This window comes from Podarcis liolepis, assembly GCF_965112155.1.
Source record: "Podarcis liolepis genome assembly, chromosome: 16".
NCBI lineage: Eukaryota > Metazoa > Chordata > Lepidosauria > Squamata > Lacertidae > Podarcis > Podarcis liolepis.
In genome coordinates, this window is record NC_139567.1 from 43,481,736 (window position 1) to 43,506,741 (window position 25,006).

General features: G+C 44.7%; 1 protein-coding gene across 1 annotated transcript in view; it reads right to left on the bottom strand.

Annotated features, from left to right (window-relative positions):
- Positions 1 to 24,706, bottom strand: part of TAOK1 (TAO kinase 1) — a 64,855-nt gene extending 40,149 nt beyond the window's left edge. Inside the window, exons 1-2 of the mRNA XM_083479815.1 lie at positions 24,267 to 24,706; positions 142 to 368 (exon numbers count right to left, since the gene is read on the bottom strand). Coding sequence (XP_083335941.1) covers positions 142 to 273 — 132 coding nt within the window. The 5' untranslated portion in view covers positions 274 to 368; positions 24,267 to 24,706. The remainder of the gene's footprint in view (positions 1 to 141; positions 369 to 24,266) is intronic.
- Positions 24,707 to 25,006: the final 300 nt, after the last annotated feature.

Genomic DNA, 25,006 nt, shown 5'->3' on the forward strand with positions numbered 1-25,006 from the left:
GGCAAAGCACAACCATCATTAATGTTCCTTAGTGGTGCCACGTGAGGCAAGTGACACCTTGCGATTGCCAATAGCTAGCTGTGAGTTTATTCTTTTCCATGTGCCCCACAGCACCTCCATGCCCAACCCCAGCCCTCTTACAAAATAAACAGCTCCAAAGCTTCCATGGCCGATCTCTCGGAGATCCGTGAAGAGCTTCTCTGGATCTTCTTTGAAGAAGAGCTCTGCAATCTCGGGGTCCTTCAGGCTGCCCGCTCGGCTGGTGGATGGCATTCTGCTGGGCAGTTAGCCAACTGACTATCTGGGTTTAAAGTGCCACCTCGACCCTGGGCTCATCTGTATGAATGGAGCCTTTTCAGCATGGATCACTGCAAGGATACAGGGGAGAGAAAAGGCAGCATGTTACAGGAAGGGAAATCAAAATACAGGTAACACCAAATCCTCGGCCAACCGCTGCAGCATTGCAAAGGTTCTCTTTGCACAAGGTGTCCACTACAGTCCACGTTGCAAGGTGCTTTCAGGGGAAGGAGATCCTGAATGTCACCAGACTGTGTCTATGCAGGAATCCAAAGCAGGCACTCCTATTCATTTACTAAATTTATATCCCACCCTTCCTCCAGGCAGCAACACTGCATCATTGTCCTGTAGGCTATTCAGAGACTGGGCTCAGAGCTCCCACAATGTACAGCAAACAAACTGGGGTCTTCCTCTTTAAGGGTCACACATGGAAGTCCAAGGTGCATTTGCTAGCATCTCTATGAAGGATCTGCAGTAGCAGGGCTGGAAAGCCGGAGGGAGAATTGGTGAGTTGTTGTCAGTCAAAGCAGACAATCCTGGGCTAGGGATCAATGGTCTGACTCTGCCCAAGTGGTGTGCATCCACTTTTCAATGCATGCTGCTTCTCCCAAATTAGAACAGCACTTGCATAAATCAGGCATGCCTAGATCTACCTAGATGGATTACACAATTAAAACTCATACGCAACCAGATCTTCAACACTGTAACTGTATTCCCAGTACCACATCAGATCAGCAAACCCTGTTTCTATAGCAATGGAGGCAGAAATGTAGAAACTGTGCAGTCAAATCTGACAGATCTTTAAGGCCTTCGTCTCTACCCACCCCTTCATATGCATATTCACATTCTTGCTAGCCAAACATAAAAAAGATAATGTCAGAACCCATTTCAAGAGGAATTAACCCCATGATTTCATATAAAATTTGGGAGGGGAGATTCCAAACAGAAAACAACTGCTAATTCTCCAAGGGCAGCAACCGAACTGACTTTACAGCAATTTCCAAACCCAGCCAATATTGTAAGTGTCTAGAAACCACCACACCACACTTTTAGTCTACCCCTACCTAAAGCCTTCTCCCTGGCTTTTTAAGTTATTGGGCCGGGGTGGAGAAATTCAGGTCCCTGAGGACCAAATCCAGCCCTCCATACCTCTCCCCCCCCCACCCTCAGGACTCTCCCCAGGCCCTGATTCACACCTACTTGAGAGTTTCTTGCTGGAGATGTGTCACTGAACTCTGATAGAACCCTCTTGCTTGCCTGGATGTAGGACAGAGATGGACATGCAATTTGTTTGTGTGTGTAGACACTAGCCTGCTGTTCAAGGCTGAAAATTTATACCTGTTGCTCCACCCACTCTTGCCTTTGGCCCAGCCCACCACTGGCATGCAGTCCTGGGAAGGCTCCCCAGGAGGGACTGCAGCCAGGAGGGACTGAAAAGGGGCCCCACCTCTGAACAAGGCCTTTAAGGGAAGGTAGCGACTGATTGAGCTGGGTACAAGCTCCCCTCTGATGTTCCCCTTTCAAGCTCAGTTTTGCACACGATCCGGATCAGGTCCCCAGAGCAGGTGGGGTGAGGGCTACTGGAACTGTGCCTCCCCTTCCACCCGTGGCCAAATAACAAGGCTGATTGTGGAAAGGAACACACTGCACACAGCCAAAAGAATTAGGTGCAAGCTAGCCAGGCCCCATGGAAAGCATGCTATCTGCCGCATTCCTCACATAGGAGGGAAAAGTCCAACAATGCTACAACTTAATCCTCACTCTGAAGAAGGAATTTAAGATTATAGAACACTTTTTTGCATTTACAGTCCATTTCTAAAACAAACAATAAACAGAAGCATCAAGCAGAAGAAAGGGTGGGGTGAGGCGCTGATAAGTGACAGCACACTCCGTATTACTGGGAGAAATTCTTCCTGGCTCAAAAAGTAATGAGGTCATATTCCATCTTTAAGCAGCACTGGGTCCTTACAAAAAAGACATTGTTCAGGATGCAAATGCTGCAATCCCACAAATGCCCTTCTGCTGCCCCCCACCCTGCTCGTATCTGTTCGTGTTAAGCAGAGAGAAGAGGGCTTCACACACCTGCCTCTGGGCAAGGCTTACGGAGGAAACAAGCACTTTGTGGCCTTACAAAATGTCCCCTAAAATGCATGCACATTTGACTCAGCTGCAGGAGGGTAACCTAAGGTTACCAGACGTCTCCGTTTCCCGGGGACAGTCCCCGGATTTACAAATCAGTCCCCATACAAAATCCGTTGAAGTTGAAAAGTGTGCCCGGATTCATAAAAAAAAAAAAATCTGGTAACCTTAGGGTAAGCTACTATTCTGGTCACTCAGTTTATGACTGATCCAATGCCTTTGTGTAAAGCTTAAAAGCGGATTCACCAACTCTCCAGCTCTCATTTGAAATTCCCAGTTCCAAAGGGAAATGCTCCAGGGAGCTGACATCACCAAAGCCAATTTCACAATAAAAATGGGGCGGGGGGGGGGGGGGAGACACGTTCAGAAAGGAAACAACAAAACAATGGAAGCAAACACGCAGCAAATTAAACTGACAAATACAACAAAAAATATTCGCTAAGCAACAGGTTAAAAGTTTTTGTTTTTGTTTTGTTTTTAAAAGGTCCTGGAACTGAATGGAGCTCAATACATTTTCCAGCAAAAGGAATTCCACATCCTGAGTAACATCAGCCACACCCTCAAGGGCAGTGGTCCATTAGGATGACAAGGACCCCCCCCCCAACCTGCCTTCTTTCTCAAAGGGTCCAGAGGGTGGCACTCCCCACCAGCTGCCTCCTCAGCCTCAATGTTGCCCTTATGCATCTCAGCAGGGAGGGGGGGAAGAAAGCTGGAAGGGGGGGGGAAGGACTCTGCTTGTCATTGGCTTTGGCAACACCTACTGTTGGTATCCCTCCCCAACCATACCAGCCACTGTGGCCCAATGGTGCCTCAGCTGTTGGCAGAATGCGCAAAAGGGCCTCAACGGGTTATCAAAATTGACAGGTAGTTTCAAATGGAAGTCATGGTCCTTGACATATCATGTCCCTAGCAGGGGCAGAGAAGTCAGTTCCCTTTGTTGCCATGGCTGCCTAATGTGAGTTTTAGCCAGGGGTCAGCAAACTTTTCAGCAGGGGGCGGGTACCACACGTTTTCACAGTTGGTTCTGTTGTACGCTAGTTTCATTTCTTTGACAGTTACATCTAATAACTCCAAAATCTCCTGGCCTCTTTGAGGCATCAGTGCAGCTTACCAGTTTTGATTTTTATTTAACTTATTAAGAAAGCTCTTGCTGTCTGGTCTACTTTCTGCTAAAGGAAGCTGGTATAAGTCATCAAATTATGTTATTAAAGAGTAATATACAGCTTGGATGATATAACTGGCTATGGTCATATAATTCCTTTTCAAAACGGGACACTTTTAGTCCACATGCTCTGGAGCTACTCTAAGATGTCAATGCCCTTACTACATCTCCAACACTTATTAGGAGGATGAAGCCCCAGTTTTAGATGCTTGGAGACCAGTGGGTCCTGAGCATCATTTTCTGTTGAATTAGCCTACCTGCCCCCCTCCCTTTGATAAAAAGGGAAAGATTGGAGGGATGAGGGCTTGGGGGGGCTTTCCATGGGGGGCAGATGGAGGGGAGAAGATTTAGCTGGCTACCTTATGCTAAAATGGGAGGTTGGGTACTGTGTGAGAATGGTGCAAAGGATGTTTGTCAGTAAGCAGTGCAAGCAAATGCATGTCTACTCACAAGCAAGCCCTACTGAATTTAATGGGGCTTGCTCCCAGGAAAGTAGAAGTTTAGTTGAACTCAGTAGGGCTTATGCACGCACAAATTCCACTTAGACCTCCGAGTGGGGAAGCAGATGCAACCTGACTAGTAAATCACTTAAACTACTCTTAAATTAGTTGAAAATATATTAATTAAATTATATGGAAGTTTATTTAATATTTTTATTAAATCTACTACTTCTTTACATTTTAAAGTCCTCAACCGCCATGGGAAGGCGTGGCGTGGCCCTCCACCACCGCAGGAAGCTCTCCACTGCCCCAGGGAAGTGCATTGCAGCCCCCGCCTAACAGAAAGGTGCAATGAGACCCTCCACCTCTGTGGGGATGCCCAGGGAGGCCCTCTACAGCTGCAGGGAGGCCCATCAAGGCCCTCTGCTGCTGTGGGGATGCCCAGAAAGCCCTCCGCTCCCATGGGGAAGCGCAGCAGGGCCCTCCACCACTCTGGATTGGTCCAGAAAGGACCTCCATCAACATGGACAGGCGTGGTGAGGCCCTCCACTGCTGTGAATAGGTGCAGTTATCTAAAACTTCTGGAGGGTCGCAGCTTGGGAAAGGCTGTACTATAAGCTCACTATCAAATCCAGAAATGGTTGTAATAATCGGCAGAGCAATATTTCAGGTTTGTCCTAAAGCAGGGATGGGGGACCTGTGGCCTCCAGATGGTGCTAGAATGCAGCTCCCATCACCCCTCACCAACAGCCATGCAGGCTGCTGGGAGATGGAGGCCAACAACCTCTGGGAAATGCCAGGTTAGCCACCTCGGTACCTGAAGTCTAACCCTAACCCAATTGGGCACCTCAGGTGACGCCGCACCAGTTGGTATTGTTTGCTTATTTATCAGATGCCCATAATCTCTCAGTGCTGCACAACAACACAATTTAAAAACACAAATCCCACACAATGTAATCAGACACAATGCAACACTTAAATCCAATCAAAAAAGGCAGCCGGACTCAAAATGGAGAGTAAGCATAATGCTGGCTCCGTCATTTAACCTAATCCCACAGAAAGCTCAAACAGACTACTCTCAGGCTTTGGCAACACACACACACACACACACACACACACACAGAACACACACCCTAATTGGAGCGATTGCATCAAGGAATCCTATGTGCCCTTCCTGTAGCTTCTCAGAGAAGTTATTCCAAAGTAAAATAAATATTCTGAAGGAGAAGACCAAAGCTACTGTAAAGAGAGTCTGACGTCCCTCAATGGTCCCTCCTGCTTTGCCTAGACCTAAACCAAGGGTGAGGAGCCTTTTTCAGCTGAGGGCCACCTTCCCTTCTGAGGGTCACACGCCTACACACTCACACACACCCCAATAATCATTATCAGAGTTCAAGGACACATTCCAGGCCGGCAGAAACACTCAAGGAGGGTAAGGGTCAGGCTGTTGAAAGGTGTGGCCTGAGGAGTTCCAAAGAACCACACAGAGAGCCCCAGAGGGCCACATTCAGCCCCTGGGCTAGAGGTTTCCCACCCCTCGACAGACCCAAAGCAGGGAAGAAACCAGGAAAAAACCTTTCAAATTCAGGAGAGACAATATGTTCAGGTTTTCCATGAGTTCAAGGCAAAAATTATTTACCAATCTCACTTGCCACTGTTACAGAGGAGTGGGCTTGGACTGACACCTGAAAGAATCTGGAGACTGGGAAAAAGAACTGAGGATCAGAGGAAAGAACTGAATAGATTGAGGTTTCCACAATGGACTCCTAAATGAAGCTGAGACATTAAAAGTGCTCTGCCCAGGAAGCTGGCCCTTACAGAAGGGACTGCGGTCTGTGCTAGAAGAGGAGAAGCCTTGGGGGCCTTATAGGCTTGCATAACACAAACTTTTACCCACCTTGATAAAGATGCTGTCTCAACCCTTTTGCCTGCGTTTATTGTGTTCTGACAGGTTACAAATAATGACACATCTGTCCTAAAAGGACCCAGCCTGGAGCTGAAAGTCCCAACTGTCCAAACATTTCATCTGCTCTCCCTTCTTCAGAATGAGGAGAATGACCATGAAACATGGAAATCCAGGTTTGGCCAATGGACAGTCTTAAAGCCCCCACCCCTCCCCAAATTCCAATACTCTACCTGTTACAGTGAAAGTGAAAAAGGCAAGAGAGAATTGACTAAGCAAATTGGCTTAAAAGCTGGATTAGTTACAGTGTGAAGGGCCACATTTAAATACCAGAAGGAAATGTGTGGCCTGGGGTGGGAAGGAGCATCACATTGCTCCTAAGCACAACACACATGGATGCACGCATGAGTGTAGTCACCCTGGGGCAGCAGAGTATTGGGTTTAAAACAACTCAGGCTATCTCACTGAAGAACAAACCAATCCAGATTGTGCCACTGGGAGGACAAGTTGGATCTGCAACAAAACATTGCAGTGTGTCAAGAGCAGCAAGGACAGTTCCTGCCCCCCTCAACCCCCACCTCTCCTCCAGGGTACTTCTCTTAAGCTGTCAGGGACTTGAGCAGGCTAATTCCCTTAACTTCCCTGCCCCCATCTCTAACCTCCCGCAAGTTGCCACCTCACTGTCCAGAGAAGCCTCTTTCATATTTTGAAGTTTGGGGAAAGCACAGAAAGAGAGGCCTGCTGAACAATTTCTTGATATGCCTGCTGTGTCTGAAGACAAAGAGCTCATTATTAGAGTGCCAAAGTAACAGACCAAAGGTCAAAGATGTGCTTGTTGAGTGCCTTGTTATTTCCTGGCTTCATGGAGGAGCCTCAGATTGGCACCCATAATCAATATATCCTGCTGCTCTGAGGTCCCCCACTTTTGGCTAAAGATTTGCCCACCCACTAGGTCAAGGAAGCAGCGAGATGAGACGAATCTTGCAGGAAACCTTTGGCTCTGCAGGTGTTACTGAATTACAACTCCCATCATCCCTGCCCACTGTTTTCTGCTATCAAACAACAGAAGGAAGGAAGCCCATGGCAGGGCCCTGATATTTGAAACAATGGATCCCTAAAGGAGGGCGACTGTTTTGATCTTGATTGACCTCTTGTGTTGAATTCTGTTGATCAAGGTCATCAGTCTAAATTCCCTGTATGGAGGCAGAATAATCTGGTGCCCCATTGAGTACAGAATCACCCCCAGGTGTTGTATTAATTGGATTGGTTGGGAAAGGGGGGAGGGACTGTTCCATTTGACCAGGAAGACAGCTTCTAGTGCTGGACTTGAAGCTGGGAGACTGGCGTTCAATTTCCCACTGAGCTATGAAACTCATTGGGTCACCTTTAGCCAGTCACCATCTCTCAGTCTAACCTACCTCACAGGGTTGTTTTTAACATAAAATGGGAAGAGGAAGAATCTTGTATGCCACCTTGAGCTCCTTGGAGGAAAGAAGGGATACAGATGTTACTACTACTACTACTACTACTACTACTACTACTAATAATAATAATAATAATAGTGAGGCAATTTACTTATGGACATGCTAGGTATGGCACTTTCACACCAAGCAATCTCAAGTGGCAGGTGGTAAAGACAGGAAGCAAAGATCATCTGTAGGGCACTTGATCTGCATGCAGATTGTGCCATGTTCCATCTCTAGGTAGGGTTGGAAAGAGCCCTGTCTGATTTTCTCCATCAGTCAACATTTGTAAGTCACCATGGGTGAAGTGGAGAACTCTAAAAGGTAAAACCTGATAGAGAGAAGGCACTGAGACAAAGCAAAGAAACCTCTGATGCAATATTCTCATGGGCACAGGGAAGCATCTCTTCACGCCATGAAAACCACCCAATGGTACCATTGTGGAGGAGGGCAGACCTCTGTGTCACAGGAAGATTCCTGCACATTCTCCTTGAGGACTAATGCTGTACACCACAGCTCTCTCATCTAGTGGGACTGTCTATACAATGCATGCCTACGATAATCCTAAAATGTCCCAGAAGGGTAAGAAAGTTGATTTTCCTATGCGATTTTTATTATCATATGTTGTTGTTGTTGTTTAGTCGTTTAGTCGTGTCCGACTCTTTGTGACCCCAAGGACCAGAGCACGCCAGGCACTCCTGTCTTCCACTGCCTCCCGCAGTTTGGTCAAAAGTTATCATACGGTAATCTGTTAATAACGAATTGTATCCAGCTAAATTCTACTTAGAGAAAATCCCATGAAATTAAGGGGGCTATGGTTGAAATTACTCTACATGACTTGCACAGGCCTACTGATTTCAACAGGTCTACTCTGAATATGAGTATTGATAAAATCCAGTATGTTTAGGGTTATGACTATGTCAAGATTCCTGCATTGCAGGGTGTTGTAGTAGATGACCCTCTGGGTTCCTTCCAGTTGGATTCTACCTCAATAAATCTGTGGACTTCTTAAATGCAATTCAAATTGTGCATTATTGTCTTTAGAGTCAATCCACTTACAAAAAGCAGAAAGACATCCTACCTCCAGAGTAAAAACATGCCTATATAATTGTTGTCACCATGTAACAATATTGCCAAGAATTAGTGTGTCAAATGAATAAATCTTCTCTTCAAATTCACTCATACATAAAAATAAGCCACTTCCAGGCCCATGAAAGATCCCCACTGCAACACACTTAATTTGCTGCTATAACTTCTCGTTAAATGAGACCTAATTGCTGTTAGGAGAAGAATACATGGGGGGGTGTTCTGATTTGCATTACATTTGTTGAAAGCCTCCATTGGTGGGACGCTGGTGTGTAAGAAGGAAAAGCCAATGTACATGGTGACTAAACATTCTGCATCTGAAGGGGGTACAAGGAAGACCCCAAGCTATTGCATACAAACTTTTCTTTCGCGATGCACAGTTGTCTGCTTTCTTATGTCTTGCAATATTTCTTATCTCTTCCAATATTACAAAACAAAAGTCCTCACCACAATGGCCATGTCTGGAGACAGAACTCCACTACGTGTTTTATTAGGAGATGCAGTTTCTCACCAGCCAACTGCTGTGTTCTTTTACTTTGAAGGTAAGCTACTTGTGTGTGCCTTAGGAATGTTTAAGGTTTCTTTCATGGTTTGTAGTACACAAGGGTTCCTCAAGGATCTGGTGAAGGTGAGCATACGTTCTGAGATCTTTTGATAAAGGGCAGTATATAAATTGAATACATAATAATAATATTCACTGAGAAGAAACACTGGAACTTATCAGGAATTACACGTATATAACATTGGCACCTTATAGTCTTTTGAATAATTCTTACAGGGGAAGATATCACACACTTCCTGCTGAGACATCTGACAGACGCAGACAGGATCGAGTGTGATGTTCCTAGAGGCTAACTCCAAGCCCTGTATGTTAACAGGCTGCCTTCTATGAGCCTGAGAGGCATATAATCCACCTCTTGAATGGCACCTGAGGCAATCTGGAGAAAATACAATTAAAGGTTTAGCACATGTGTCAATGCTATCACAATAAAGGGAGTGTTTGCACATAACTGCAATCTCCTCTTGTGTGCATGGACTCCTATCACATGACTAGTTTACTTTTACACCTAGTTTCTGGATGGCAGGAGCAAGAATTTCTGAAAATAAAATATCCAGTAAGCCTTAAAGAAATAAAAGAGAAAACATATTACAACATTAAAATCTCATGTGAAGTTGCTGAATAATGGAGCATAAATTATTTGAAGATTTTCGTACTGGTGAAGTTTCTAACTTTATTTAAAACTTCTTTGGGGTTATTGGAGGGTCATTCAGATCCTCAAATTTCCCTTCTCACAACTTTCTAGTCAGAAGCACTGCTAGCTGGGTTTCTGAAACAATTTCACACAGGACAAAACTGAGGACATCATGTTAAATGAAACTTCAATGCTTCTTTTTTAAAAATGCTTGTCCAAAGTTGAGGACAGGATTTTGCAGCATCAAAGCCAGATGCAGAGCAACCACTGTTCCAGTTGTCAAATTATTTTCCTTATGCAGTATCTAATGTAGAAGCAGGAATGAATTTCCTCCTCTAATAATTCCCCCACAAACACACACCTACCCCCTCATCCCCGCAATCGCTCAAAAGGGCCTGGGAGGAAAGGGATTTTCTGTTATGTTGCATGAGGTTACTTACAATTCCACAGAGTGCATGAGACAGAGATTAAAATTATCCTCTAAACACACCATTAAATTCTTCCTGAATGGCTTTGAGCTGACAGTGAGAATTATTATCTCTTTTATGAATAGGGAGGCAAACTGAGAGTTTCACCAAGTTTTTCCCTTTCACTGTTACCTATTAATGATGCCTGAAAGCAGAATTAAATTGAAAATATGCTTGAAATATAGAACTGGCACGCCATAGCCTCTATCCATGTCAAATGACAAAGTGAGGCTATGAATCAGCAAATTAAGGTTTGAGTGCAAAAGCCACAATGAACTTTGCTGGCTCCTGCTCATTTCAGTGGGGCTCAGGGAGGACTTCCCTGTGTGAATTTGCACTGCAACAAACAACAACTTCTTCAGTTCTTTCACTCGGAAGACACTCCACATTGAGGGTGCAAATCAAGGGCATTTGGAAGAGAGAAATCCATCTACAAGGTGCAGAATTAAAAGTTGTCCCTATCACTCAGTCACAAAGCAGTGAGCATTTCACACCTCTCTGAAGACATTTATGTATCCTCCATTTTATTTCATGGGCCAACAGTCACCTCATAGCACCATCCTGCAATACTGTGTTTTCTTGGAAGCTAATTCCTCTGCATTCAAAAGGCACTTATTACCTATGAGGTTCACTGACAACTGCAAGCGCAGTATTGTTAAGTGTTGCAATTTGTGCCAAAAAGGTCTATGCAGCTTTTCACCTCTATTAGACTTCTGCTATTCCACACTCATGGAATTCAGTATCACAGGTGGTGTTTGGATTTCAGTCCTGTCCCTCTACATTTCAGGGGGGAAAGAAAAATACAATCCATCCTCACAGCAAAGCCCATGCAAAACTCACATGTTTTTCAACAGAGCTGGACTGGACCCCCCAGGTTTCTCTCTCACAGATACACAGACACATGACTGAAGTGTTTAGGAAGTGTCTGTAAAAGGCAGCAGCGTTCAGAAGGTAGAAGCTTTGTGACTTGTAAGCTTGACTGGCAAATAGCCCTTCCCTTGAGCTTACCTCACACTAACACAACACTGCACATTAGTCTTCGAAAGCTACTGGCCTGCAAAAAAAAAGTTTTGTGTCTAGGAAGGGGCTCATCTCTTCTGGCAGGAGGGGGAGGACACTTTCTTCCACCACATCTTTCAGCAGCTAAAAAGGAGCAAATCTGTGGAAGGCGTCCTGTGAGCAGCTGTATGAGACAGAGACGTCAGCTACCTCCCCCTGAGGTCATGCCACTTAAGCTTCAGAACCTCCAAGAGAACTTTAAAGGGCAGTAAATGTGAACTTCACTGGAGCAATTGGTGAAGCATTAGAAGTGGTGTCATCTTAAACCTGAGGCACCGAAATAGCAATGAACAAGTAAGGGCTCTTTGCAGGGCCTCTAATGCTAAGGATGGCCATTCATCGCGCCTGTCTCATTCAGGGTGACACACAAGAGATGCTGGTTCCAGGGCCTGTTCAGCAGAGCAACAAAGTAAGAGGCAGCTCCTGTGGAAAAGGCTGCAGAGCACACGGAAAAGATTTCTGCATCCAGACAAACATCTACTAAACCTATCAGGAGAAAAGAACTGATGTGTTAGGCAGCTAGCTCTGTTTAACAAACACCTTTGCAAAGTCTCTTCTAGAAAACCTCTTTTTAAAAACCTCTTCAAGGAGGTTATTGTAATTTATTAAATTTATATACCGCCCTATAACTGCAGGTCTCAGAGCGATTGACTGGATAAAGATATAAAACCACAAAATACATAATCAAAAATAAAAACAAAACAAGCCAATAACCCCCAAAAACATTTTGAAAAGGCATACAATGTCAATCAACCAAAGGCCTGGTTAAAGAGGAACACTGGAGCCTAAAGGTGTATAATGCCTAAAGGTGCCAGGCGAACCTCCCTGGAAGAGCATCCCACAGTCAGGGAACCGCTGCAGAGAAGGCCTGTTCTCGTGTTGCCACCCTCCGGACCTCTTGAGGAGGAGGCACACGAAGGAGGGCCTCAGAAGATGATATCAGGGTCCGAGTGGGTTCATATCGAAAGAGGTGGTCCTTGAGGCATTGCGGTCTTACGTATAATGCACTGCAGTAATCTAACCTTGAGGTTACCAGTGCATGGTTTACTTGTGCATCATAATGATCAAATGATCAAATGTGAGAGGAGGCAAGGGGCAACGATGGATTTGCACTTTTAACTTTGAGGGGAGATGGGAGACCCAATCCAAGCAACACCCACCATACACTGAGGAGTCAGGATGCAGAGACAAATTGTTTCCTATGTATCTGAAGTGCAGCCTGTTTCTGGCATATCAGCTTCAAGTCACTTGAGTGGCAGCGCACAACTACAGTCATGTTTACTCAAAAGTAAACGCTATTGATTCTCCTGCTTTGCTGCCTGTTTGTTCCTGACCTGCTCTCTTGGGCTGACTCCCCTGGTTCTTGATGCTGACTTGCTGCTCCAGTCCTTCCCGTCAGCCCTGAATATCCTGCTTGCATCTGACCATGCTCCAGTACCTATCCTGCTGGACGGGCTCCAACTAAGGCTTCCTAGTGCAAATCTAACCATGGCAGGCCTGCCTACCCCTTGGTATCTGGAAGTTGAAATCTATGGAATGCTGTCAGGCTATGGCACTGAACAAGACGGCCCAGTTCACACAGCCCTCAAAGGCTAGGGTGACCAGAGAGCAGCCAATCTAATAAAACACCTACAACATCTATCACCTACAACATGTGAATGACACACACAACAGATTTAGTGGGGGTGGGGGGACAGCTTCATGTGCAAGCACCTCTCAGATCAGCTAAAACTAGAGTGTACCAGAAAACAAGCTATTATCGCTTTGGAACAAAGTGGAACACTGCTTGAGCACCAAAGTAATGGGATAATTAAAACGAACAACCTTGGGAAGGTAACACCAAAGCTGCTTGAATTCTGACATCTCAGAGTTAGCAGAAATCAAGGGTGAAGAAATTCATTCTGCACCTCAAATCTTTCATAGTGGCATAGTCTTAAACTGAGTAAGACCACTGCTCCATCTAGCTCAGCATTGTCCACACTGACTGGCAGTGCGTCTCCAGGGTAACTAGCAGGAGCCTCTCCCAACCCTACCTAGAGATACCAGGAATTGAACCTGGGGGCTTTTGCATGCAAAGCAAATATCCCAAAGCCTATTTGATTTGCCACGCTAAGTCACATACAAGATATAAATCCCTCAAACAGGAGAGAAAAGATGAACTAATGAGATTTTCATTCATGGCAGTGTTCAAAAGGTAATTCATGGCAAATTCCCTTGAGAAAACAGATCAAGCCAGTCAAAAAAAGCAGAAAGGAAAAACAACTAGAACTTGAAGATCAAGCACGTTTAAAAATCAAGCGAGATGGTAAAATCAGTATTTTTGACAATTGGTGGTGGGGAAGCTCAAGAAAGAAAAGTTATAAACATGTCCATGTTTTGTTTTGGCATCTAGGATGTGGAAAGATGTTTAGAAACTGGCTGGTTTACACAAAAAACCTGAATTTTTAAAAAGCAGAATTGTGTGACCAGAAATGCTAAATTCTGCCAAACATACTTAGCAAACCAAGGAAATCATGCTGTTACTTTTCATAATTCTGGATGCGGAGTTTGCCTTACGTTGCCATGGCATTTTCTTTGCTTCCTAATCCCAGATTCTAAGCCTCTGTGGACTGAACGAGCCAAACTACTACAGTTTTACATGTTTCTGAAATGTACCACTCTATTCAGACTACGACTCCCACAAGAGAGAAAAAGCAACTGGTCCTGCTTCACCAGGGCAGTATGACTCCAACATTTATCCCTCCAACCCTCACATGATTGAATAGAACAACTTGTTAACCAACATTTGGGGAGAAGATGAGTAAAAACAAACACACACAGCCATTGTTCTTCCAGCCTAGTGGAAGGCATGCATCCCTAGCAAGGTCCAGGAGTCAACTTCCTCCTCTCTCCCTGCATTTCAATAAATTTCAAGAGGCCAAAAACACCATCTATCAGACAGATATTTCAACTAATGCTATTTGGCTAAATTTCAAAGAAACAGATTTTTCTTATAGACAATGTATCAGCTGCAGGTTCACACAAAACTACTTTTGTGCACTCCAATAGAGGCTTTGGGCTTATTTTTCTTGAACGCTCACACAGCAAGTTCTTTGTGACCTAATGTTAAATTGGAGCAGAGGGTTAACACCTCAGTCGAAACTAACTGGGAAGGATGACAAAGGAAGGTGGTTTTAAGGTACAATGGTACCTTGGGTTAAGTACTTAATTTGTTCCGGAGGTCCGTTCTTAACCTGAAACTGTTCTTAACCTGAAGCACCACTTTAGCTAATGGGGGCCTCCTGCTGCTGCTACGCCGCTGGAACACAATTTCTGTTCTCATCCTGAAGCATAGTTCTTAACCCAAGGTACTATTTCTGGGTTAGCAGAGTCTGTAATCTGAAGCGTATGTAACCTGAAGCATATGTAACCCGAGGTACCACTGTACTTCTCACTTCCAAGCACTCCAATCCCTGTTTTGCAAATACAGTGGTACCTCGGTTTTCAAACATCTCTGTTGACGAACACTTCGGTTTTCGAATGCTGTAAACCCGGAAGTAAATGCTTCAGTTTTCGAACACACCTTGGAAGTCAAACATGCTATGCAGCTTCTGTACTGAGTTTTCCGTATTGAGTTTTCGGTTTTCAGATGTTTGGGAACTCGAACAGTCTTCCGGAATGGATTACGTTTGAAAACCAAGGTACCACTGTATGCTTCTCTTCTCAGTCAAGAGGCACAAACTGAAAAAATTGGTGGAGTTAACTGCAGGTATAGGGAATGTTTTTATTCCCTACCCATCTCCACCTTCGCCCAAGATCCCTTTTACAATGGATCGTGGGGACAGACAAAAGTGGTTTGCACTACTTATTTCCAAGAAAGAGCCAGTAGAACATAGGAAGAAAACAAAAATGCTTTATTGGGTGTAAAGATTAAAAATTAGCCACCCTCAAAGTGTTTTGTTAAACCAAGACTTCAGTATTTATCTGTGCTCATTAGAACTAAACAACTATTATGCAAGTTGATTACTCAGCACCACAAGCAGCTTAGCATCTCATCTGAGCCCAACAGAGTAAGGCAAGTGAAAAGTGGATGGAGAACAGTTTTGCCTACAGAAATGCTACCATTTCTCTGCAAAGGTACCTAGATTTGCTTTTTCAACTAAGTCTAACTGAGTGGTAGCTGGTGCTTATTGGGACTGATAAGACAATGGCAGGCAGAGTCAACTAATTCTAACTTTCTCTCCACCCTCCTCCCTGCTGAATTCTAAGAGGATGACAAAGTGGAGGAAGCTCACAGCCAGTGCCATCAGTAAGAAGGGAAGCAGGTGAGGGCAGGCTGGGTGAGGTTTGTGGATCAGAGCCCAATTTGCCCTGATAGACCAGCCTCCACTGGCCTTACTTTCCCAAGGAAATTGCCAAGGGCTTCATTTTCCTCTAGTACATCTTTTCAGTGCTTCTCATAGATTCTGAATCAGTACTGGAGAATTCCAGTCCCAAAAAGTCATGATAGCAGCAGTGACCTTGGAACACAGCCCTCTCTCTGCAAATTTACACTCACTCTTAGAAGCGTCTTTCCTTGTATCTGGCCCCCTCAAACTTGCACACAATGACTCACACATTTTGTTTATTTGCAATGATACATGCATGCAAAAAGAAAAAAGTCTCTCAGTAAAATTTCAGTTAAATCATTTGCCTCCATCTAGAATGTAGCTGGGTAGCAGGCTTATAAGCAGCCACTTACATCATCAGGAGACCAAACAAGAAGGATTTTAGAAATCTGAACAGTTTCTTATCCTCCTTTCAAGCAGATGATGTGATTAGCAGAGATGTAGGTGGGCAAGTAAAAAGATGGTTAACTACCAGCTTGTATGCATTTGTTTGCAAGGGCAACATGGGCATGTATGCAAAGAAATAATGCAACAACCACAAACGCCAGAGTCATGGCAGGCCCCACAGAGAAAACTGATCTTCACAACATCAAGCCACTGGCAAATCTTTCCTAGACTCATCCTGCATTAACAGCAGCAAATATATCCAAGTCATCTGGCCTATGCACATAGGACGCAGCCTAATACCAAGTCAGACTAACAGTCCATCCAATGCAGTATTGTCCACACTAACAGGCAGCAATGGCTCTCCAGAGTCTCAGATGGATGTCTCTTTCCCAGGCCTACCTGGAGATGCTATTTGGGGACTGAGCCTAGGCCTTCTGCACGAAAAGCTGCTGCTGTACCACTGTGCTATGGTCCTTCCCAAAGGTCTAACCCTCAATCATGCCTGGAACTTAATCCAGTTAAAAATCCTCTACTCCAGGTGTGTTTTCTGCTCAGTTTAACATTTACAAGTTTTATTTGACTTTGTTTGCTATGAAATTGTTTGACAGACAATTTTTCACTGAAAGAGCAGGAATGAAATATAAATCAATAAAACTGCTATCTAATTCTCAGACAAAAATAATCACCAATTATTTATCCATACAGAAAATAACTGAAGACTGTTGTTGTCAGCTTGGGCATCAAAGTTTGTAGCAAGCTGTAGATCTTTGCATATTTGCTTTCCATTCCTCTAATAAATTCATTATGTTAGTTTTGTGTTTTTCACGACTACAACACTGAGGTGATGCTTTAAGTACATTCTCTATCCTCACTTCACATTGTTGAGTAGTTATAGCCAAGTTAGACCCCCCAGCCTAAATATATGTGAAGCATGACTCAAGAAGATTATCTTCTAACAGCCACACTGATTTTTTTTATTAAAAAAAAGCATGTCCCAGTGAAGGTTCTCAAGCTTTCTACCTTCAGAGACACCTATGTACTGTACATGTGTCTGGTCTGCCATGACACTCTTGCACACTGCAGTAGATTCTGGAAGAGCGATCAGTTTCCACAGGTCCACCAGCCAGTTTTGTTGCGCCTCATCATTACCCTGAACCAACTTGAGCACACATACCCAATACAATGTGCCCTGGAGCTAAAAATGCTGGAGGAGAATATAAGCAGGGCTGGAGAAGCCATCTTGCTAACAGTGGACTGCCTTCTCACAGTTCTGTGAAACAGTTTGGCTGCCACTGCACTAACGTATTATCCAAAGCAATCAGGCAACACCTTATACATCCAGCAGTGTAATGCATCTTGGAGCGAAACAGGTGTGGCCCCTAGGCGATCTAGTCCTACAACAAAAAACCACAAATATGTATGAAATGATCAGATGCTTCTCTGCCCAATATCAGGAAATAGCTGACCTGAAAACCAAATGCCAAGTCAACGCATACCTTCTTATCAATTAAACACAGTAAGTAAATAGACAGGCCAGGTGTACAGTCTAGCACCTCTAACAAGGAAACAGACTGCAAACCCAGAGCTCCCTAGCATGGATAGAAAGAGGTTCTTAAGGCAAAGCACCCCATGCCAGACAATAAATTAGATATCATCATCTAAACAATCAGGGTGGGACCAACAGTTCAGAAGTCTTCAAGCCCCAGCCAGCGGATACAATCATCTGACTGCAGCCCAATGCTACATCAGGAATGGAAGCAGTGGCTCAAGTGTGGGGAGACTGGCCCGGTTATTATCTCCCCCACCCTTTGTGGGCAAAGTTCCAAAGAAGGGTGGAACTGCCCACCTGTCAATCACAATATCACAATCATGATAAGATGGCGTCATTTGCCCACAAGGGTCTTCAGATGCCCTTCTTAGAGTGCTATCTTGCCCTGCACTTTGAAAGGGGCTTTGCAGGCACTGCTGATGACTGGTGCCTGCAAACTCCCTTTCAACCAAGCCCTGCCTTTACCTGCCCCACACCTGATATCAGAAAGTAATCCAGAATGAAGCAGGCCACTAGAAGGGGAGGCAAAGGCCAGCAGTAGCAGACAGATGAAGCAGAGAAGTCATGACACATGAGAGAGGCACTCTGATAGAGACAACTTATTGTCCATGGTGGGGGGGGGGCTAACCTTTTTGGGCCTGAGGGCCATATTCACATGTGGCCTACTCTCTGGGAACTGAATGCTACTGGTACACTCTTGCATGCAAGTACACACACAAGCAGGCAGCCACGCTGCATGCAGATCATCTGAGAAAAGAGGGTTATTGCCTCTTGCCGCTCATAAAATGATCCCTTGGCTAATGGGGAAGGGGCAAGTTGCTTCCCTGTTGGGGTGCTAAGCTACACCCATCCAAGCACTATGTCTTCTTTTTTCATTTTGCCACTGTTGCTAAAATTGGTTGGGACTTTAAGGAGGAAGCACTAGATTACAGACGCAGGAAGCTTTTTTCCAAGTTGTCACGTGTATGCCTTTGTATATATACTCATATGGGTTCAGAGAATTCTTTTTGTAAACTGTAGAACTAAAAGGCCACAAAATAAAAGGTGTGCCATACACCTGGCTAGACAAACTGGTAGAGCAGCAGGATGGCAGCAAATGTCTGCCCACTTTGAAGGGTCCAAAACAAAGAAGCAGGCTGAGGCTTTGATGGAACAAGATTCATTAAGTTCAACGAAGGTAAGACAGAAGTTGTAGGCTACACCAAGACATACACAATCCTGAGGCTGAAGGTTCCGGCCTAATTAATGCACAAAATCCACATGAGCAGTTTAAATATTAGAGGAAATTTGAACATTTAAAATGTGCTGAACCAGCAAACAGCCAAGTTCAAAGTCATTCAGCCAGAATACTAGCCTTGCAAGATCTTCAGGTAATACGCTCTCACAGCATCGTGACGAAACAAGACTACCTCATTCTGCACATCATGTGCTACTGTAACAAATATATCTCTGAGAGTTACAAAAGGAGGGTCAGTTGAAAAACCACAAGACAGAAAAAAATAGCAAATCCCAAAAATTCAGAACTTAATGGGTTTTCCCATTTGACTCTAAGCATTTTTTTTAAAGGAGACTATTTCCTGCACTTTCAACAACGTTTAACTCTTAACACAAGATTCTACAAGGTATGTTTCTTGAGAATGGCTGCCATGTGATTGAGGTAAACTGCCTTGCAATATTTACATACACCATGTATACAGGTATGCAATGAGTACAGTGATCTGTAAAAAGAGTAACGTATACTATGTTGTCTTACACACCCTCATCTGTTATCTTCGTAATTTTTCCCTCACGTACCTGTATCACAGGAAGAAATATGTAAGGAGTTATGGGAGTGGCTTGGCATTATGTAAATGAACCTGGATGGATTCTCTCCTCACTGTTTTCCTGGCAGACCATAGCTTGCAACTTCACCCAAACTGGCAAACTATGGTTTGGAAGAAGGAGAGAATTGCTATGAAAGGTGAGGAGGGAGAGCGCAAGTCCAAGGATTAGGCACAGAGCACCAACTCCTATGCATTTAACATTATATTTTGGTTTAAAAGTAACAGCTTCTAAAATGACAACACAGAAAATGTCTGGATCATTTTTTAAAGGGGAAGGGGATGATTATGATGTTTCGTAAGAAAGAAAATACATAAATGTTCATTTTTTTAAAAGTCTACCTTAGATGTTACAAAGTTCAGAAAACACCTGTTTGCCACATGCAAAAAATTAATTTTGATGGTCCACGTTTTTTAAAAAAGAACCCACTAACCTCTGCACTTAGACCCGTTTATTGTTTCTAAAGAAACAGTGCCCTTAAACCCATGATTGAGAATGAGTATTTCTTTGACCTGATGTCTCAGTATGACACAATAAATCTAAGGCGGTGATGATAATGATTAAAAATAATAAAAGTCTCCAAAATGTAGAATAGAAAAATATACAACAGAGTACAATAAACTGCAAGAAAACCAATATAAATCACAACACAAGAGGCCTAGAAAAATACCTTCACAAGCTGGAGGATTAAGAAGTGCTCTCAGCAATCCTACATACTACAAACCTAAACACAGAATGAGAAATACTAAAAATAAAAAAGCTTATTTCACCGCCACCCCATTCTATCTATTCAGGGGTTCAGAAGCAAACAAATAATCCATGTAAACTGTCAAAATTGTCTCTAAACCAAGAAAGATAGAAGTAGGAATACTTATAATACCCATTCCTTCCACAGAGTCCAGCACTGCACCCCATGCTTTCTAGGCAGGTGCAATCCATCAAAAGCTTGGCATAAAAAGGAAGTGGCCCCCGGCAGACCAACAACATATGAACGTATTTTGAGAAAATATATGGATGTAACACAGAGGCACATCAGCTTGAATTAGTACTGTACAAATGTTGCAAAGAATTTGACCTGGAAGGTCAAACCCATTGTCAGCCATGCTTGTCCTTGGGCACAAGCAGCTGGCAAATAGTAAAAAGATATATTGTATTTAAAAGGGGTGAGGTCTGAAGTTATAAGCATCCATTTCTTCTGTGAAAAAACCAGCGTATAGCAGCCTACAGTACTGTAGAAATATAAATGGTAAGAAATCTACATCTCTATGAATTACATCCTAGCTTCCTACTGCGTGGATTCAAGTTCCATATGCAATGATGAGCTACATTCTAGAGCAGTCTTGTTGACACGTTAATACATTAATGGCTTAAACAAAACACCTATTCACCTTGAGACAATTCTTACTAGCCACAAATGGCCAGCCAGGCAAGTTGCCACTTGCAAGTCTGAATTGCAGAAAAGCAACAAGACTGAAAATATTTTACCCACTTTTAACCCAAATAAGCATCTGAGGACCCATTTCTTAATCTTTTGCCATATATTTGCAATGGTGGTAATGCTGCTATTCTGACTCACCTTGGATCAGACTGTGACCCGCTAGTGGGTCCCAACCCACCAGCTGAAGACCAATGTTTTAAAGTATGGCATTTAGTAAGAAGAAAGGAATCATACATAATATAGACAGAATTAATGCCAGAAAGTATGTGGCACATTTGCAGGTAACATTCAGAGTTTAGCCAAGAATGAAGGAACAGTTTTGCTTAATTTTCTCAATTGAAACTTTAGCCACTGCCCCCCAAATAAACCACATATAAAATACACTCTGTCATGATAAACAGAAAATACCTTCCTCTTGGCTATAGAAATAACCTCATGAAGACCCAAGATTTCAAAAATGACCTCATGAAGATGTAAGGCTTAAGTTATGGTATTTATCAACATACTGAAGTAATGAATATATTACTCACATGACAAAACAATTTTAATTTCACTCAGTTCCTTGTACCACACCCCTCACTAAGATGCCAGAGTACTTATATGTATTGGTATCCACCAAAGAATATTTTCAACCATCTTGCCAAACAGCAATGAGTAAGATAGTCAAACAAGGTATCATAAAGGAACGAAAACCCATAAGTCCTGACACTTAGATCCCAAAAGATAACTGGATGCACTGAAATGATTCTTTTGCTGCTGGGCACAGCAATTACTAAAGAGAATCAACACAAGGCCTTTTTAATATAGGTCACAGTCATCAATTAGCAGCCTGGGCAGCCTGAAAAAAAAAACCTTTTCCACACTACACACCCCTTTCTCTTGTCACTCTGAAAGAAGCAGGTTTCCAGCAAAAATGAGCAGGCCAATTAAAAGGAAGACATGAAATAAATGTTGCCTTCATTTCCACATTTTTTTAAAGCTTTCATCCAGGGTCTTCACTAGGATGTGATCAGGCCAAATCAATGACAAGTGGCCCGACTGACTGCCATCCCCACCACAAGTCACTGGGGGAAAGTGTGTCAGGCTGGTCCTGTTACTGGTTAAGAAAAGAGGAAGGAACCCTTCCAAAGGAGGTGCCATTATGCCTCCTGATGCTCCACCTCTAAGGGTACAACAGTTTCCAAGGCTGTGTAAGTGGAAAGAGAAAGACTTCTGCAGCACCACAGGCATCCAAAAAGGGGAGGGTATTTCTGGCTACCCCAGAAGGCTACTATAACAAGCCTCCAATGGTATACGGACACAACCGGCAAACGCAGGCTACAAGCTGCTTCTCTTTTGTGGGGTGGGCGCAGCTTTCCACTCCCCTATCCTGTCCAGGCCATCATCTCAACCAGGAAATGCTGGTGTACTTGTGCACCAAGACAAAAAAAGTGGGCTGAGGGAAGACAGTCACATACCACCCAGAAGAACATAGCTAAAAATAGGCAGGTGGCCCTGCTGTCTTCTGCTTGGCTCCCAGGGCACAAAGAAAGGCCCCTGAGCCGTAACTGAAGGGGCAACACTTTGCAAATCCTGGCACAGCCTTCCAGGAGCTAAAAATCCCCCCCCCCAGCAGACCCATTCTATGAGTTACACTACAGAAGGAGACATGTCCCTCTTAAACCCCCTCTGAGCCAGGCCTGTGATTTGTCTTCTACACTCTAAAAGCTGGGAAGGGGTCCCAAACTCGGAAAGGTCACAAAACCGATAACTATCCTCTACATATCTAACGCTGAAAACAAACAAACCCTGCAATAACAAATCTCACTTTTAATCACAAGCACTTTTTAATCACAAAAAATTACATATTACATTCCTGGAGAAAGAACATCACAATTTATCCACTAGCAGCCCTTCCTCTTCACCCCCCCTCCTTGAAGCACAAGCAATTCCATTCTGCCTTCCTGTCACCTGTTCCAACCACGAAGAGAATACATCTCTAAGCAATCAACCCACAATATTGTTCCTTTGACCTCTATAAGGAATACGGCAATCTGGGGTGCTGCCCTCCCCTATTGCAGCACTGCACCCCACCCCCAGGAACACCAATAAACGATGGTGGGCTTTCTGTGATATCTCCCCCTGCTATTCAACTCTATTGTTTTTGTAACATTTTCTCTAATAGGAAGATGGGATATTGTTGTTATATTGGCCTTTACTGGCATAAGTGGAAGACGGGATATCATATTTAAAATAAACAACAAAGGAAACCTTGATGTGCAGCCCCAATACATCACTGCCCACACCCACCCATACCCCAAAAAGTATCATGTGAATGGCTAAATGATGTCCTGATCACCTCCTGTTCCCCAATAAAGATGCCCTCCTCTTCCGCCCCATATCACATTCAGATCCTTTTCCTTAGTAGGCACAACACTTTCCAAAGCCCTGACTGCCCACCCACAATAACAAGACACCATAACCCTGTGTTATATTGTGGGAGTGGGAAAGAATTCCCCTCCATAGGAAACTATCCCTTCACATTATATTCGGATTTTCCCCATTGGGAAAAGGCAACTCCTCATCCCCCATTGACACTCCCCCCACCACCAAAAACCAAAGAAAGATACACCCTATGTTAGTTATTTTATAAAGGGAGAGAGAGGTCCAACTCCGAACAGAGGTATTACACCTGTCCTGATCCCCTCCCCCCTCTTGAGGACAGTTATCTCCTATTCCTGACTCTCTCCCATTTAAAAGCATCCACGCCTCCTTGTTATTCTATAAGGGAGATGACAAATCCCTTTCCCCTGTATATATCCTGATTCTTCCCCAGTAGAGAAAGACACCTAAGCCACTAGTGCCCCCCATGTGCCATCGAGTTGTATCTATATATTTATATCAATTTCTACACACACACACGGGATTCAATATTACACATTACATGTCTCTATATATTTGCCTGTTGTATGTAATATATACATACACACATGCAATATCCATACATAAACACTTTGTCTCCAGTGCCCCCCAAAATGTATCTCTGAAAAAGACTGTGTGTGTATGTGTAGAGAGAAAGGGAATGTTACACTATACACTACAGTATACACTATACACACACACACACACACACATATATATATATATATATATATACACACACACACACACACATATATATACACATATATACATATACAGTACACACAAACACACAGGCTTTCATAGAGATACAAACCTATACACAGACACACATTCGGAAGCTATACTCCCATGTAAATTTAAAAGGGGGAAGGGAAGAAGATCGCCCCCCCTCCGGAGACGTCGACCCCTCCCCCCAGGTGTGTGTCCCCTCCTCCCCCAAACGCCGCTGCTTTTTGGGAGGAGGGGAGAGTTGTCTCCTTTTAACCCTTTCCACACCCCTCCCACACCCCCTCCACGACCCGAGGAGGCCCCGCCCCAAGCAGGATTCTGATTCTGCCGCCGCCGCCGCCCTCGTCCTCCGGCCCTCCTCACCCTTCAGGTCCTCCTCGTCCTCCGTGGCCGATGTCGCCGCCGCCAAGGCCCCTCGCCCGGCCTGCGCCCGCCCAGTCCGCTCCGGTGCGGGGAGGGCCGAAGGGAGGCGGGGAGGGCGGGCCGGGCCGGAGGCCGCCGGCGCCTCCCTCACGGGCGACGGAGAGAAGGAGGAGGATGGTGACGACGAAGGCGACACCCCTCGCACCCCACCCCCGAGGGCAACCGCCACCAGCACCGGCTTCCCCCCTTCGGACTCCCCAGTCTCAGTCGCCTCAGCCGCCGCCTCTTTCTCCTCAGCCTCCGCCGCCCGCCCTTCCTCGTCCGCCTCAGCCACTGCCTCAGCAGCCCACCGGGCTCCCTCTCGCGAGACTTGGGCCCGGGCTCGAGCTCGGCGGCGAGAACCAGAACGGGACCATTCTCGTCATCGGCGCTCGCGGACTGACTGGGAGGCGCGGTGATTGGCAGGAGGGAAGGAGGGAGGAGCCAGAGGCGGAGGCGGGGACGGCGAGTGGGCGGGTCGGACAGAGAGATGGAATGCGCGTGCGCACATGGGGGGGAAAGCGAGAGGGTGGGACTAATAGAAAAAAAGACGTCAACTGCTTTTTATCTTCCTCTCACGGCTTGGTGAAGGAGGGCGGGAGGGGAAGTGAAGGGTGCGAGCGCGCATGCGCACAAGGAGACAATAAAGAGAAGGCGTACCAGAGGGGGACTCGCGTTAGAAGAAGAGGGGGGAAGGAGCG